The sequence below is a fragment of the Stegodyphus dumicola genome, chromosome 11, assembly GCF_044657685.1.
Source record: "Stegodyphus dumicola isolate Sdum_Otavi_A_Nest chromosome 11, ASM4465768v1".
NCBI classification, from domain to species: domain Eukaryota; kingdom Metazoa; phylum Arthropoda; class Arachnida; order Araneae; family Eresidae; genus Stegodyphus; species Stegodyphus dumicola.
Genome location: NC_140778.1, coordinates 56,580,949 through 56,598,559, shown reverse-complemented (window position 1 = coordinate 56,598,559; position 17,611 = coordinate 56,580,949). Strand labels below are relative to the sequence as shown.

General features: G+C 36.6%; 1 protein-coding gene across 7 annotated transcripts in view; it reads left to right on the top strand.

Moving 5' to 3' along the window:
- Positions 1-17,611, top strand: part of LOC118191531 (uncharacterized) — a 187,992-nt gene that overhangs the window by 138,105 nt on the left and 32,276 nt on the right. For 6 of the 7 annotated variants that reach the window (XR_015043964.1, XM_085826726.1, XM_085826727.1 and 3 more), the window contains 2 exons: positions 3,530-3,628; positions 8,501-8,656. Coding sequence is in view for 6 of the 7 variants with exons in the window: in XM_085826726.1 (XP_085682852.1) it covers positions 3,530-3,628; positions 8,501-8,656 (255 nt within the window). In the remaining variant the exon portion in view is untranslated. The remainder of the gene's footprint in view (positions 1-3,529; positions 3,629-8,500; positions 8,657-17,611) is intronic. The other variant, XM_085826729.1, reaches the window with a different exon arrangement.

Genomic DNA, 17,611 nt, shown 5'->3' with positions numbered 1-17,611 from the left:
ATTCAGGACGGCGTGCGAATGAGCCCCCTTTGTGAAGGTGTCTGGCCACAGTAAACCGCGATACGTGTCGCCCCGTTGCTGTACAGAGTTGCTGAGCAATGGCGCTTGCTGACTGCTGTCGGTCTCTTTTCGCCTGCAAGACGACATATCGGTCATCCTCTGCAGTTGTCGTCCTCGGGCGGCCACCACCAACCTTTCTAATAGCTGTACCTGTGGTTTCGAACGATTTCCAAGTGCGCGAAACGACACTTTTGTTGATTCCGAACTCTGCAGCTACACTGGTGACAGTACGCCCCTCCTCCAGCTTTCCGATAATTCTTCCACGTGTGAAGTCGTCCAGGTGATTTCTTCTAGACATATTTCACGAACTGACTCACTGGCACTTGCAGCGAATATATTCAATTGCGTCTCCGTCCTTCCTTTTATTCTATTGTTGAGCTGCGCGCGCCGACATCACGCGTTTTGTGTACGCTCACGTCGCCTCGGACGTTTCATTTCTGATATTTGCATACGCATGACGTTTCTACTGACTTACCTGTTCATTGTACTGATCTCCAGACCTTTTCTGCAATTTCATGGCTATCTTCTAAATTTTTTACATTGTTGCTTAAGCTTTGCACACCAGTTTATTTTTATCCCTGCATACTATGGTTAATTTGGTTTCAACTGTCTTATTGTTTTAGTGTTCTTCGCGGAAGATTCATGGCCCGAAAAACATCGTCATTTGCACCCCTGGTTCCGTAAAATTTTAACGTTTTTCTGGGCCCAAAATTTTGACGTTTTTCTGGGCGCTCAAAAGTCACTGAGTTTGTTGGGCTCGTTTCAGCTTTAAATTCTTCATATTGGTAGTTATCACCGCTTTCATTACTTTTTACATCTAATTTAGCTTGAAATTCAGCTAAAATATCCTCGGAAATAGGTAAGGAAGTGATAACGTTGGCGTCAACAGATAGATAATTTTCCAATCTCTGTTTTACTCAGTTGCAAATTTCCCAGGACGTCCATTTCTGCCAGTGATTTGCCCCTCTTAAGATTCGGCCAGTCCATACAGAAACAACTGGCAATGTCCCCATGCGTCCTTCATTAAACGTACCGCTTCGAGTACGTTTACATTAGCATTTAAGGTTGTTCATATTTTTTCTGTTCCATCGAGAAGCATGGAAATTAGCAATGCTTACGAAAGTTTGGTTTAAAACTTCTTACGATCCTTTAGTCCAGTGGTGCCCAACCTTTGGCCTATCGCGAGCACATTTCCAAAACATCAACAGTTTTGTTAATTATATTTCCAATTTTATGTGATACATCCGAAATATTAATTTCGGCAAATGGTTTTGAGATGAATAATAATATTGACTGAACTTTATGGAAATCAGAGAAGCGGAGTTCAAAATTATTTTTCAGTGCATTTAGGTTTTCCGAGTATTTCTTTGTTTCAATTGCCTTGTGGTTATTAATGTGGCTTAATAAATTCTGAAAATGGGTGAACTTTTTGTTTCATCTGATTTGTCCACAAATTTAACTTTAACTGAAAAGTAGTTACAGTTTCAGTCAATTGAAAAGGGTTTTTATTTCCTTTTCCCTGGAGATCTTCGTTCAGTTTGTTCAGTTTAGCTGTTGTATCTGTGAGAAAATACACATCGGATAATCAATTGTTATCGTCCAACTCTTTATAACTTTCGTTTCTGGATTTCCAAAACTACTTTATTGGCGAAAGAAGTCCTAAAAGTCGTTGAAGTACTTTTCCCCTGCTGAGCCATCTAACATCGGAATGAAGAAGAAGATTCCATGTTCGCTATCAAGTTTATCAGTCAGCAATCAATTGTTTTATAACATCTTGCAAAATATCTCTTATGATTATAAATGCTTACCATATTTTTACAATTAAGAAATATAAATGAATGGTTATTTTAAAAATATTTTTTGTTCATAGTACGCAATCGGGCTGGCGAGCACATACAAAACGATCAGCGAGCACAAGGTTGGGTACCGCTGCTTTAGTTCATAGACTGGATAACACTTGTAGAATTCGGTGGTAAAAATTCAATCCTGATCACTCTCCACGCACGCGCAGGATTTATGACTCAACACTAACATTCGGTTGGTTTGGAATGTTAAAGAAAATTTTTCAAGGAAAGATTAGCTGAGCTGGAGAGGTGGAAGTCGATAGAAATTTTACGAATCACAAAACTACTGCTCACTTTAACTGGAGCTTGCTTCTTAAAAGCGGGTTATTCTCTCGTAAACTTAAAATTGTACACTACCCGCAAAAAAATGGACAATTCTATATACTCCGTTCTACTGTGCCGATTGATGAAATTCAACTTGCGTTTTTGATGCCTCGAAAGAGCAACTTAGGATATGTACTACACTTATATATAGTATTGTTTTAATATAGGTATTTTCACACAAAATCGGACTGAAATGACATGCCACTTTTTTTACATATTTCAATTCTACGATTCACATTTTGCCAAACTGCCAAGTTTTGTAAAAATCGCAAGGTTTTTTTTTTATTGAACCTATTTGATTTTTCCCTTCACGTTTCGAAATTTAGGCCCATTCTAAATAATATTCGCTCATTTTTTACGATTTATTTTTAAAATTTGTATTTTAAATAATTTAAAAAAATTTTTGAAAAAAATTTTGAATTATAATCTTTAACATTCTTATCATCATTTTAAAGTAGATTTATTTCTATGCAAGAGTGCAAAATTCAACTCTTTTATTCAAAATTTCCGAAGATATACGTGAATTAATATAATGGCGCGTTTTGAAATTTGGCATATCTGTTGAAAGCGATAATAGCATCAAAGGGGATTTAGGCCCTTGTTAAAGCTTATTTGAAAGTAGGAACGATGTGACTTTTCTTCCGTTCATGCACAATGTGAAAAGGGAAAGGAAAATAAGTTGCCATATATTAAGAAGTTTGCCAAGGGAATTATTCTTGACGCAAACTGAAAAAACGCGTAAAGCTAAATTTTTGAATTTCTCAGTAAATTTAGCACCAAATTTTACAAAATTTATTACTATTTCAGAAAAAATCCAATTTTATGTCAAAATACCTATATTATAACAATGGTCTACATAAATCTAATACATATGCTAAGTCACGCTTTCAAGACGAAAAACGCAATTTGAATTTCGTCCATCGGCCCAGTAGAACAGGAAATACATAACAGTCCCCCACCTTTTTTTTTTTTCGCAGTGTACCAATCAAGTATCCTTTCCTTCCTTTACCCACTATTGCCGTATGTAGCTTACAGATGGCAAGCTGTATACCGGCTGTCATGAATCAAAAAGTCACTGCAGGTATAGCAAATGCATGAGTATGTCCGGAGGGCAGGATGCAAAGTGAAAGAAGGCGTGACTACTTTGTCACGTGAGGCTATAAACCAATCAAGTATTTTTGATTTCCTCTTTAAAATCGGATTCTCGTTAAATAAGGGCTGGTTATAAGAGAGTTGTACTGTAAAATATTATGTCCCCAAAGGTTTTACGTATTATACTAATTAATAAAATCTATTTTCAGAATGCAAATGCGGTAGAGGAGCAAACTGCACCTTTTATTACACCGGCAAGCAATGTTCTTGTCCCGAATATTACGAAGAAAAAAATGGAACTTGCTTTCGTAAGTATGTTATTATAATAGAAGTTCTGACATTTTTAGTGTGATCTAAAAATTAAAAAATAATCTTATGATTAAATGGAAACTATAATGAAAATTAAATTACCTAATACAAGATGTTTCAGAAAGGTTTCAAAACTAAAAAATTTCTTAATGAGCTGATTGGAGATCAATTCTTGCAACTTTCGAGAATTATTTGAAAGTTAGAATGATGTCACTTATTTTCGGCTCATGCGCAATGTAAAAAGGTAGCAACGAGATGTTTTTTTTCGCTCCAGCATAAGGGAAATGAAAATTGGTTGACATATATGAAGAAGTTCGCCAAGTGAATTATTCTTGGCGCAAACTAAAAAAACACGCCAAAATGAATTTTTGAATTTCTCCGTAAATTTCGCAGCAAAGTTTACAAAATTTAATATGTAGGCATAATCTGAGCCGTAGATCAATATATGGAAAAAAATTGGTATGATATTTCAGAAAAAGTCCGATTTTGTGTCAAAATTCGTATGTTAGAACAATGCTATATATAAATCTAATATATATCATAAGTCGCGCTTTCGAGACATGAAAAACGTAAATTGAATTTTGTCAATCTGCCCAGTAGAACGGGAGATATAGAACTCTCCCCCTTTTTTTTTTCGCAGTGTACAAGGTAGTCATATAAAACTTTCAACGATATATGAACTCCTAGTGGTCTACTTGCATAACCAATCGAAATGAAATTTCAGGTATTGTAATTTGAAGGAATGCGCTTCAGATTGGGGTCCTTCAAATAACACAGCTCTCAAGGTTACGGTAAAAAGCGTCAAAATTTTCGAATGACAACACACATTTTTTTTCCCTGGCGCAAATTGTTCAGCGCATAGAAAAATCATAAATGGCGTTGGAGCGTTACACATACGACGAAAATTGCAGGTGTAATTTTCGTATTTTCGCAACATTTTTGCAAAGAAGAGCATTATAAAGAACCAATGACAGCACAAGAAAGAACAGGGGGAGAACCTATTTTGGAACTACAAGTTTTCAACGTGCTTCCCTTCGCAAACGACAACGCACTGCATGCAACAGATTATTGGCAATTATGACGAGGAGAGGAATCTGTATAACTTCATGTTTATGACATCTTTCAGTTCTGACAAATCACGTGGATCTCGCGTTTATAACTGATATTTCTGATAACAACAGAACCAGAAATGCATCGGAGTGGGATCGGGAGATCGCGGAGGTCAAGAACATCACGGGACTTGAGTCTACCTTGAAACGTTGAAAACTTGTAATTCAGATAAACATTTTTGCCGGTCTTCGTTTCTTGTACTGACAGTGGACTTTCACAATGATCTTCTTTGTAAATCTTTTACGTCATCTTACGTGTACAGTTGCAACACCATTTATGGATTTTCAGTGCGCTGATGAATTTGCGCAGGAAAAACATCGGTTTTGCCATTCGAAAATGGCGAAAAATATTTTCGTTGCAAACGTAACCATGAGAGCAAGTACAGCAAAAAAGTTTGCATAATTCAATTGGCCGTACAAGGAAGCCATGTTGTGCCCATATCAGATTTTTATTAAAAGCTATCATTGTCAAACCTTATATTATATAACCAATCTCCTTAGCTCTACAAACGGAACAAATACGTAGGTTGGGGCAAAAGTCATGGCAACTATTTTTTTTCTTGAAGATACCAGTCCGGTTGGAAAATGTGACATATACAGACGAAAGGACAAGGTCGTAACTACATGTGTGGACAATGAATAGCACTGAAATATCGTAACACACGAATTTATTACCGTAGTATACAGAGCAATAGGGCCTTCACGGTGCAAAAGATTGATAACACAATACACATAAAGTTGACATGACAAACCTGGGCCTAAATACCCCCAATGTAGTCCCCTGCAACTGTCCCCACACGCTGCCAACGATGTGGTAGGCGCTGAATACCATCAGCCTCAGCATTTGCCGCACCATAAATGAATCGGGTCATTTGTTGGCGCAGATGCCTCTCGTGTTGCAAACCGCCTACCACGTATTGGTTCCTTAATCTTGGGAATGAGATCAAAGTCACAGGGCAAAAGGTCAGGAGAGTACGGTGGGTGCTCCAATTTTTCCCATCCCCAACGTCAGAGTAGTTGCCATACACACTCTGCTTTATGTGGTATTGCATTGTTGTGCAGAATTATCGCACTGTCCACAAGATCTGGACGTTTACCCCGAATGCCACGTCGTACCTATCGCACCAGGAAGTCCCTGTAGTACTGTGCGGTCACTGTTCTGCCATGAGGAACAGAGTGGCAAACAATGACACCCCTGACGTCATACGCGACGATCACCATCAATTTGACTGGGGAAGGATTCTGACGGAACTTCTGCTGCCTTGGTGATCCAGAATGTCGCCACTTCGCGGACTGACGTTTCAGTTCTGGTTCGTATGCCCTGGCCCAAAATTCAACGATGGCGATTATTCGTGACAAGAATTGATCGTCGTCCTGTTGCCAGCGTGCAAAGTGGTAGGAGTATATTGCATAACGCACCCACCTTTGAACTTCCATCAGTGCATGCGGTATCCACCGCGAAGCGATTTTGCGTAGCTGTAGCTCATTACGCAATATCCTGTGGACGGTGCATTTCTTGATGCCACTTGCCCTCTCTAACTCCAGTAACGTCCATCGTCTGTCTTTATCCATGAGGTGCTCGATGACAGCACGTACCAAGTCACCGGTCGTCCCGTACGTTGCTTATCACTGGTTGACACACGTCCTTGCTGAAACTACCTTACCCACCGTGCTACTGTACGATATGGTAGGGCATTATTCCCAAGGGCTTCTACTAATTCACTGTGACATTGCATCGCATTTTTCCCTCGGAGAACGGCTATTTTCATGTAAACGCGCTGCTCAACACGGGTTACTTCCATCTTGCACGACACTCGCCAATTGACTGATTTCAGAGCCCTCGCTACCACAGAGCCAGCTATCACAGAGCCATATGTTGTTCTACATACACACTATGCCTGCAGAACTTCCACACGACACATATACGTTTTGTGATCCGTTCACATATCTACAAGAAGAAAATAGTTGCCATGACTTTTGCCCCAACCCTCGTATTTAAGCCCTCCGAATATTGCAATTGATGCTGTGGAAGTACGAGCGCAGGCAAACAGTTTGTTTTTCATGGTTTTCTCCAAGGGAAACGAATACAAGCCGATTTCCCTTTGAAACTCCTCCATGAAACACTTCTTCCCTTAAGCCCATAGCCCTTGTGCCCCTCGAAAATTCAACTAATATAATCTTTAACTCAGTTGTTAAACTGGAACTATGCGTTTTCTAGAATCTTGCATATTATTGATAAAATCGTTATAGAATCATTTTAGGTTTCATTTTATGATATTGCAATGCAATAACTGTTATTCTTATTCCTAATATTAAGCACATATCTTTTTAATACTTAATAATGCAAGTCAATAAATATAATAAAATAATACTTAATATTGCTCTTTTGAACTGTTTCTAACTGTAATATATCCTACTTCTTGTGAGTGGGATTTCCTACTATTCGTATCAGTATTTTCTTTATAGTAGAGAAAAGCTTTCATATGAAAGAGGAAAACATTCAATCAAAAGAAACTAAACATCATTTAGCCCACACGAGCGTTAACTCAGAAGGGCTGTTAATTTCGTTTGGACATTTTCCGTTCGTGAATAAAAATATGTATAAGTTTTCAAATTATTCCCACCAAACATTAGAGCCCTGCATTCTATTTAAAGAAATTGAATAATGAAGAATCTGCATGAATGTATGTATGTTTCACGCATTGTGAAGAAACAACGGTACCTAGAGACGTCAAATTTTGAATAATGTGTTCTTCCACTCGAATATGGGCATCAGGAAACCCAAATTTGTTTTATTATCTATTTCATATTTTTTAAAACTTTAAAGAATTTTTTATTAACAAACTAAACAATTTCAAAACCTTCCATTAACATTAATATCGCGTGCATCTTCAAGCATGGATATTTTATGCTCGAGGTTTACATTTTTAGCCCAAAGAACGTTAGCCCAGAAGGGCCATTACTTTCGAAATCGCATTTTGGTCGATTTACTTTTCAAACTGTTGCCACCAAACATTATCGCCATGTATTATATTTAAAGAAACTGAATAATGAGGAATCTGCATGAATATATGAATGGTTAGGTTAGGTTAGGTTATTTAATTACGGCAAAGCCTCGAGGGCTATCTGCCTATGGGGAGGGATGCCTTCGTGGAGGACTTTCTAAGGGAAACTGGCTCGTAATACACGTTACACGTGGGGAAAACCACGAAAACACCCATGCAGCCAGCCCGTTAGCGGGATTCGAACCTCGGACCGAACTACCGGTGATTCAGCGACTTCACCGCTCGGCCGCTTGGTGGGCTTGAATATATGAATGTTTCACATATTGCGAAGAAACTACAGTACCTAGAGACCTCCAGATTTGATAGACGTAGTCCCCCAACCGAAAATGGTTACCTGGAAGCCGGAATTTTTAATTTCAAATTTGTTTTATTTTCTAGTTAAAATTTTGTCAAACTTTAAAGAATTGTTGATTAACAAACTTAACGATTTCAAAGCGAGCAATGGCAACACTGTACGGGAAAGAACATTTTTATCTCCAGCTCGCGAGACTTTGTATCGCAAATTCTAAAGATATGCTGTTTTTAAGTATTTTGTGATACTACTGTTGAATTGAATTTTATCTGTTTTAAGTGCAAAGAACATGATATTTAATCAATAAAGGTAACACACAAAATGTTAGAAAACCTTTTGGGCGTAATAAAATTTAAAAGCTTTCAGATTTTCAGATTTTTTATATATATAATTTTATCATTTCAGTAATTGAGAACTGCAATAAACCTAACGCTTGTCCTGTCACAACAAAATGCGTAGACAGGGAAGGAGGAGGGTATGAATGTGTTTGTGCCGAAGGCTTCATTCCAATTTTTGATAAGAATTCAGGTTTGCAAGATCCAAATAAATACGGATGCAGAGGTAAGAGGTTTTAAAACATTTTTTTATTTCTTTTTTAACCTAATTTTCTTATCAAGTTGAAATAGGAAACGCAAGTAATATAAATGGCCGAAGTACCTGACGTTTATGTTTATCAAAACGGTTTTCCCAAAATAATTTCAATTATTTGATGCCTCATATTTTTGTCATATATCACATTTTATTCACTAAAATTTATAGAAGCTACCCAGCTACAAGTAGAGAAGGTATTCTATGTAATTGCTTAAATAGCTCAAGTGGCAAAACTTTCGATGATGTTCGACAATCTTCGAGGGAAGATACAATTAACTTTCGCATATTAATGAAAGTCAATTATGATTAAGCTTACCATAATATTTTTTGCTAAAACTGGGACACTTGTTCCTCAAGCCGAGGCCATTTTGGATGGAATGCTGTTCAGACCACTTATTACGCCAAATGGCGATAACCGCGCCAATATTTGAAACGCTTCTCGAAATGGAGCCAGGGATAGCTTTTTCATGATGATGTCGCCTGAGACATCAAGCAAGCGCTGTTTCGTCACTGATAGTTTGACCAATTAAGGAAGGCTGGTGACTCCAAAGATCAGCGTCCGAGCTTATTCGTATTTATTTGAACAAGCTCTAATAGCGTATTCGAATATATTATAAGCTATATAAGCTTCGAATAAGCAATTTATTCGAATAATTGTAAAAATTAAAATGGTTTTTACAGACCATAAATAAAAATAAATATCTCGTGCAATTATAATGGAAAAAGAATTATGCTTTGCCGGAATGCCAACTTCAAAAGAATCTTCTAAGAATGCCATGTAAAAAACTGTACGAGCATTTTTACTTAAGACGAAATGTAGTTCTGTTTAAGATGGAGTATTTTCTGTCTGTGCTTTAAAAAAGTCTAAATAAAAATTCTCAATGTTATCAAAGGTGGGTTTTTTTATTTATGAGAAGACAGATAGATTTCATCCCAGTACGGAATGAAATGGAAGAAGAAACCTTGTAAGAATTTTAAGTTTTACTAATGTTTATTTTATTTTAAAACTTTACTGTCCCCTCTTCTTTTCTACTTCCTGCCAGAATAAACGCGGTTAATTTTAATATGCAAATTGAGCTTGCAAACTGTTAATTAAGTTGTATGTATGTAAACTGTTAATTAAGTTGTTAATTAAGTTGCTGTTATTTAAGTTGTAGCTTTTAGCCAATAACGAGTTAGAGAGAGAGACTTCTCGCTAACTTATTTCACGCGCGCTTTTCAAACAGTTCCTGTAATTTAGTCCTATTGATACTAAAGACGTATTGTAATTTTCCCGCATTCTGTGTACTACATACGTAAAAATGTAAAATGCCAAACTTAGTATTACTAGTCTTTGTAAAGTATTTGAGTTTCGCTCTTATTTAAATTTAGTAGTTTGTAGTTCTTATTTTTTTTTTTTTTCTACGTTCAGACCACTAGTAGTTCTTATATTTTTTTTACGTTCAGACCACAAGTAGTGGTCTTTGTATCCCGAAATGCGGGAGCAGCTGTAAACTGTGAAGAATAAAGGGTAGTTAATCCCTTTCCACGTGTGTTGAACCTTCTACACTTTAAGGAACATAGTTTTTAGTAAACTCCCTGTTCCAGCCCATCAGCGGCCGAGCGGTAAAGACGCTGAACACTGGTAGTTCGGTCTGAGGTTCGAATCCCGCGAACGGGCTGGCTGCATGGGCGTTTTCGTGGTTTTTCCCATGTGTAACGTGTAAACGAGCCAGTTTCCCTTAGAAAGTCCTCCACGAAAGGCATCCCTCCCTTTAGGCAGATAGCCCTCGTGTGCTTTGCCATAATTAAATACACCACCACACCAAACTCCCTGTTCCTACTCAGGACTCCAACATGTTTGCCAAAGCAGTTAGAAGAAATAATGGTCCAGATAACCTTATCGGTATCCATATTTTTTACTCGTATTTAATTCGAATTTATGTGGAGAAAATTGCAAGGTCATTCGTTAGATGATGACGTGTCTCGTGCTTTTTTTAAGAATATTAAGAACATCTAATCTACACAGAGACTGGAAAAGATCAAAATAAGTCAAAAGTTTGTAGGCTTCCTCCCCCCCCAATAGTTTTTATTGTTTATATTTCTTACGTGCTTGCATAATGCATTGTCTCTTGGAGAGTTATACCTAAAAGAGACAGTGCACAAAACGCGCCAAACTTGGAGATTTTTGAAAAATCATCCAGTGGTCAAAACAAGATATTCACCACAATTTTTAGAAAATAATCACTACAGAAAGTAAAACTTATTAGAATAAGTTTTGTTTGAATGCACAAGTCTGATAATAGGTTAATAAAATGTATTCTTATCAAAAGAAATATTCAAAAGATATTTTTCTTTTGATTCAAAGATCAAAAGAAATATATTCTTATTCTTATCAAAAGAAATATATTTTTATCAAAAGAAATATATTCTTATCAAAAGAAATGTATCAGAACTCTGGAATTTTCCTCGGAGATATTAGTACATGCATTCACACTATCACGCTATAATAATCAGTAGTTATACTTCAAACTACTAAAAACGTTAATATACAACGCAGTGTAAAGCGCATTTAAAGGGAAAGCGAAATCTAATATCTTAGTTCATGCGGAACTAAACTACTCGCAAAAAAGTAACTAAGCAGCTGAGCTGAGATGCTCTCTTTTATAGATTTCAACCAGTCGCGAAATATTTCCAGTACTTTCTGTTTCTCGAGATTTCTGGAAAGCAAAAAGAGTGGAATTATGGTTACAGCTTTTAGAAATATTCCTAAACTATCGATATTTATCGTGAGTCGGTAAATATTATCAACATATGAAAAGAGAACATACTTTAGCAATTTAAAATAATTTAATTATTAAATAAAGATTATGCGTTAAAAATTTGATGCGGCAAAGCCAGCGAACTATTAAAAATAACATTACCCTCATCACTCATATTGAGTTCAATATGAATATCAGAAATTCAGCTAAGAAGCGAAATACCCACATTGGCAATATATCATGTACTTTTGAAAATGAAGCAGATATACTCGTATTATCAAACCATATTGATTCTATCTAGCTAATCTTCCCACTGTAAACGTTAACCCCATCGTTAATACCTCCAATAGGAATCTTTCGGAGGATCAGTTAATTGTATTAAAATATAATTTCAACTTTTCAAAGACATCTAAACCTTCAATTCCTCAAATCATCACACCTATTGAGAAAGCCTTTAAATTCTCCAAAATTTCGGAAACGCAGAAGGATACAATCCGCCACCTAATTACTCATAACGTTAATTTTAACAACAAATCTTTGGGTTCGAATCTTAGCAAAAAGGAAAATAAGATCTTACGTGAAATTCATTCTGATACTAATATCATTATCTCTAAAGCTGATAAGGGCGGACAGATCGTTGTTATGGACAAACACACTTATATTACTGGAGTCTCTAAACTGATAAATGAAGGCCCATACTGCTCGATCCCTAAAGATCCTTCAACTTCGGACCTCACGAAAGTTAAAAGTGCTATCAAATCTTCTCATATTCTGCCAACGCACTTGAAGAAATCACTTATTCCACCTATTACTAATTGCGCTAGGCTTTATGCTCTTCCAAAAGTCCACAAAACCGGTATTCCTTTTCGACCAATTGTTTCCAACATAGGTACTGCTTCATATCCTTTGGCCAAATATTTAGTTTCCAGATTTTGTCCTTTACTTGCTAACAATATTCACACTGTAAAAAATTCTGTTGAAGTCATTGATAAACTTAAAAATATTTCTCCACGTTCCATTATGATTTCATTTGATGTCAAATCACTGTTTACTAATGTTCCGGTCGAAGGAGCACTAAATTGTCTTGAAACTAGGCTTCGGGAATTTCACTTCACACATACTGAAATTAATGAGTTGGTTTCGCTTACTAAAGTCTCTCTCAGTCAAACCCACTTTGTTTTCCAAAATGAATATTTTCGTCAAGTTGAAGGATTGGCTATGGATAATCCTCTCAGTCCGGTACTTGCTGACATTTATATGCACTATTTTGAGATGAAATTATTTGATAAACTATCTTTTCGTCTTTGGATTCGGTATGTAGACGACACTTTCGCGTTTTTTGACGGTTTATCCGAGATTCTGTCTCGAATTCTAAGAGGATTTATCCGAGATTCTATCTATTAATGAATTCAATTGATCCAGCCATCCAATTCACTCTTGAAATTGAATCCAACAATACCCTCCCCTTCCTTGATATTCTTATAATCCGCAATGAAACTAATTTTAGCACTACTGTGTACCGTAAACCCTTTGCAGTTTGTTTACCACCCCATGCCAAGTCATGCCACTCTGTTAAGCAAAAAATGGCTTCTTTTTACTATTATGTATTCCGCGCGCTTAAAGTTTGTTTTTCTGAATCTTTGCTTACCAATGAACTTAATTATTTGAGAGCAGTTGCGATTGACCGTGTATTTTCTCCCGTGATTATTGATAAAGCCGTTAAAAAATTTTCAGATTCCCATCAAAGAAGACATTCCACTGTTAGAAATAATATTAATAACCTTGTCGTGCTTCCATTTCATCCTTCTGTTAGCTATAAAATTGCACGGATTCTTCAGACATTCAATTTTCAAGTCGGTTTTTCCCCTATTAATAAAATTCACCCTTCGATTCTAAAAGATTGCGTTTCTGTCTTGAATTCTTGGGGAATTTATAGTATATCGTGTCAGTGTGGTTTAAGATATGTATGCCAAACAAAACGAGCTTTGAAGTTTCCTATCAAGGAACATGAATTTTATGTCAGAAAAGGCGAAATTAAAAAGTCTTCAATAGCGTATCATAGTTGGACATTTAACCAAAATTTTGACTTTGGGTCTGCAAAAATTATCCAAAAGGCTTCTTCCATAGGTGAATTGGATTTTCTTGAAGCTTTTCATATTCACAAAGATTTAGCATTTTTAGTTAATGATTTTAAGTCCAATCCAGTCCTTCCTAATGTCTTTAAAATTCTACTATCTTAATTCAGTTTCTATTTTTGCCGATAGATGGCGTTACCTCCTCGTGTTTTCGTACTACCAGAGGGTATAAAAATCCGTTCAGCGGTTGCTTTCCATTATTCGAAGTTCAGATTTTGAGCGTGAAGGTGCAGTTGCGCTTCGCTCCCTATTTTTAACTTCGCTAATTTTCTTGTCCTTTGTGTTACATGTTTGATCAGATAGCCTGGCTCAGTAAAAGTAGGCGGGCAGTGTAACTGTAAGTAAAAATAGGCGGCCAGTGTAAAAATCCGGTTATAACCACGTGTAGTGCTGATAAGGACCACGTGTTTCTGTGACTCCTTCCCCTTTATTTTTCTTCTTTCTAGGTATTTCTTTCTCCTGATGAGGAGGGACTTTTAGCTGCCCTCGAAATCGATTGAGTGTTTCAATATACTTACGCTAAGTACAAGGTTATTTTTACGATTTTGATCATATTGATTTTGTTCAAAATATAAGAAAATTTGTTCTGAAAATTTACAAGACCATACTGCACAAGACATGAACACATTTACTGATTCACAAAGTCTTAGCTGGAATAACACAAAGTTATTACCATCATGTTATGTTTTATTGAGAAAAGATAGCTACATTGATAGTTTAGCTCATGCATTATGTTCTTCTCCAGAACCTGTTGGCAGACATAAATAAATAAATTTGGAAGAACAAAATACTCACAAAGAACAAGTAAAGCACAATAGCATTTTTGACCTAAGTGCAGTATCCTCACATAATCAAAGAAACTGTCTTTCTGTACATTCAGACCAGGAAAGGAATGATGTGTCGAGATCAAATGACGAACTAACATTAAATAATCCTGAAGAGCTCAACCAAAAAATTTCATTGCCTACAATCAGAGATGAGCATGCTGCAAATATTTCTTTTTTTGGCATTAAAATAGCGTCTGTCTTTTCTCTGAAGGAAATTTTAGTTTAAGATTTATCTGATGATGATGAGCTATCAACCTTAAACTTTTTTACAAGTGATACTCATTCTCTGAAGCATACTGCTGATATAGTTGCAGAAGACAATATATCATTACATCGTAGTGATTCAGCTGAATATGGATCAGATATTGTGGCAGAGAATATCATTAAAAAACAGCATACGAGTTACATTAAATTAGATGTAATGACAGAAATTGATACGAAAGCTCATGAACTTAAAAGCAGTGAAGAATCTGCTGCATTAAGAAGAGAAAATTGTGCACCATGTGATAGAATTTCAGAAGATTCAGAGTTAGACTGCAGATTTTCACTGCACTTTCACGAGTGTAGGTTGCTAATCATGAGCGCTCCGACTACGACGATGTGAATCTCTCTATGGATGTTAGCGCCCCTCCGGAGTCGCCTTCTGTCAGGGAAAGCTGTGTTGGACTACCGCATGCTGAATTTTGGATACTAACGATACTAACTAATGGATTAATCTTCTCAACGATTTGGAAGTCAAGATCGCCGCGATTAAGACTACTATTACTGAGTGCCAGAAATTACGACCGGTCACGAATGCAGACACGACTACGGAACCTCTTCTGAAAGCTCTACATACGCTCCAGTCCCAGGCTGCAGATATAAAAGGTAAGTGTGATCTTCCTTGTAATTCAGGCATTGGCCCCCAAAATGTTCTTACTCTTAAGAGAAAAATAGTGATGCTAAGGTAAAACGTAAAATTAATAGTAACTCTAAGAAAGTTGATGATGACGGATTCAAATTACCAACTAAAACTGCTAAACTTCAAAAATTAGAAAAAGTACCTTTGAATGTTGAATGTAATAATAAATTTAATGTGTTAAATGATGATAATGATGAAACTTCTGGTAATGCTACCCCCAGTCAACAGGCAGTGCAGCAGCGACAGACAAATACACAGTCTCAGACTGTCCCGCCTATAATGGTAAACCCAGGCAAATTTAAACACGAGGAATTTCTAAAAAATTTGGCTTTAATGACTGAGGCAAAATTTCTCGGAAAAGTTAATGACGAGCTGCTAAAAATTCTACCACGGACAGCTGATGATCAAAGAATTCTTAGTGCGTTATTTCAAGAAAAAAAAAAATATCGAACATTTTGTTACAAATGCGAACTATGCTCGACCCATTAAAGTAGCTTTTAGAGGATTATCCCAATTGGCTAGACGAAAAACACGTGTCCCTATGCCATTATTTCTTGTTCAAGTAATGAAAAATGAAATGTCAGACCAAATCTTTTATGTTACTGATCTGTTGCTGTTTGCTGTGACGGTGGAGAAGTGCGTCTCCAGGAATCAGGTGCCACAGTGCTGTAATTGCCAAAAGTGGCACCATTCTTCGGAGAACTGCTTCTTCACGCCTAGATGTGTGAAATGTTCATTAGAACATAAGACTGGATTGTTCAACATAGGGACGCATTGAAGAACCTAAATGCAGCAACTGTTAAAAAAATCATGTCGCGTCGTATCGTGGATGCGAAAATTTCCTAAAAATAAGAGTAACCAACAGAAAAAAGATAATTATGTAAAAAATGGAATCTCATATGCAGCTATGACTAAAAATCAAATTCCTAATTTTAACGATAAATCTAATGTGCTATCCCCCAGCTCAGCTACTGCTGCACAAAACCAATCAGTTAAGAATAATGTGCAATTTAATGTTATTGATATTAGTAATGCTCTGAAAAATCTAAATGTTTCCAATGTAAAAAATACTAAGCAAATCTCTTCTGAAAATAATGCTTCCAGTTCTCCGCAGGAGAAAAATCAATGTTGAGAATTTGTGCAGAATTTAACAATATTTTTTGAATTCATAACATAAAGATAATGAATAATGTATTTAAAACTTTCATGCCTAAGCTGAGAGAATTAACGGATCCTGTTGATAAAATGTTCTTATTTTTTTAAATAGTTAATTAAATTCATAATGTATCAGTGTACTAATCAAAGTATCAAAGTATGCATCCTACACAACCCCCTCACTACACTAGCACTTTAAGCAGACGATACTGCGATCCTCTACCAAAACGCGTCTATGGCCACAGTTGTACAAACATTACAAGAACACATCCATGCACTAGAGTCCTGGATGATAAAATGGAAAACTAAGACGAATGTAGAGAAATCAGAAGCTGTTTACTCCACCTACAAAACTAACCTGGATCTGGATATCATCCTCAAAATGTATGGTATCAGTATTCTCTTGGCCAAGCAAGTTAAATACCTTGGTGTCATTTTAGACGAAAGACTCACATAGGCCCCACACGTTACATATACTTTAAACAAGTTTCGGGGTGTTAAAGCTTTACTCAACCCCCTAAATGCCCGAAACTCGAGTTTGTCTACTCAAAATAAAGTTCTTGTATTTCAATCCATTTTGCGTCCCATCATCACTTATGCCTGTCCAGTCTGGGGTTTCCTTTGTGACACAACTATGAAAAAAATTCAACAAGTGCAAAATATGATTTTGAGACAGATGGCAAATTGCCGCTGGTTCATTAGGAACGATACAATTCTTCGTGAACTCAATGTAGAAAAAATCAACGTCTGCTTTGCAAAAATTGCAAGAAAATCTTTCAGGGATATTCACAAAGTGAATAATAGCTCAATCCCACAGCTGCACTACACTGGTGTGAAAAAATTAAGGACGAAGTCGAAAAATTAGCATATCAGCTGAACGAAGAGGCAGAGCAGACAGAAAGACCAATCAGGATATTAAGTAAGATGGTGTACGGTAGCACATGCGCAGATATGCAAGTAGACGTAATGGGGGAGTGTCTGAGTAGTATAAAGCATGTTGTCGGTGTAAGATCAGTATTTCTGGAAAAGAGATTCCACGCCGTATAGCAGTTAAAATCACACCGAGTTGCTGCCTCAGCGAGAAATGGCGAATAATCAATCTGTTAGACGACATCTGGATGCTTTTACCCGAGGTCGAATCATTGGGAAGTTGGAGGAAGGCCGCA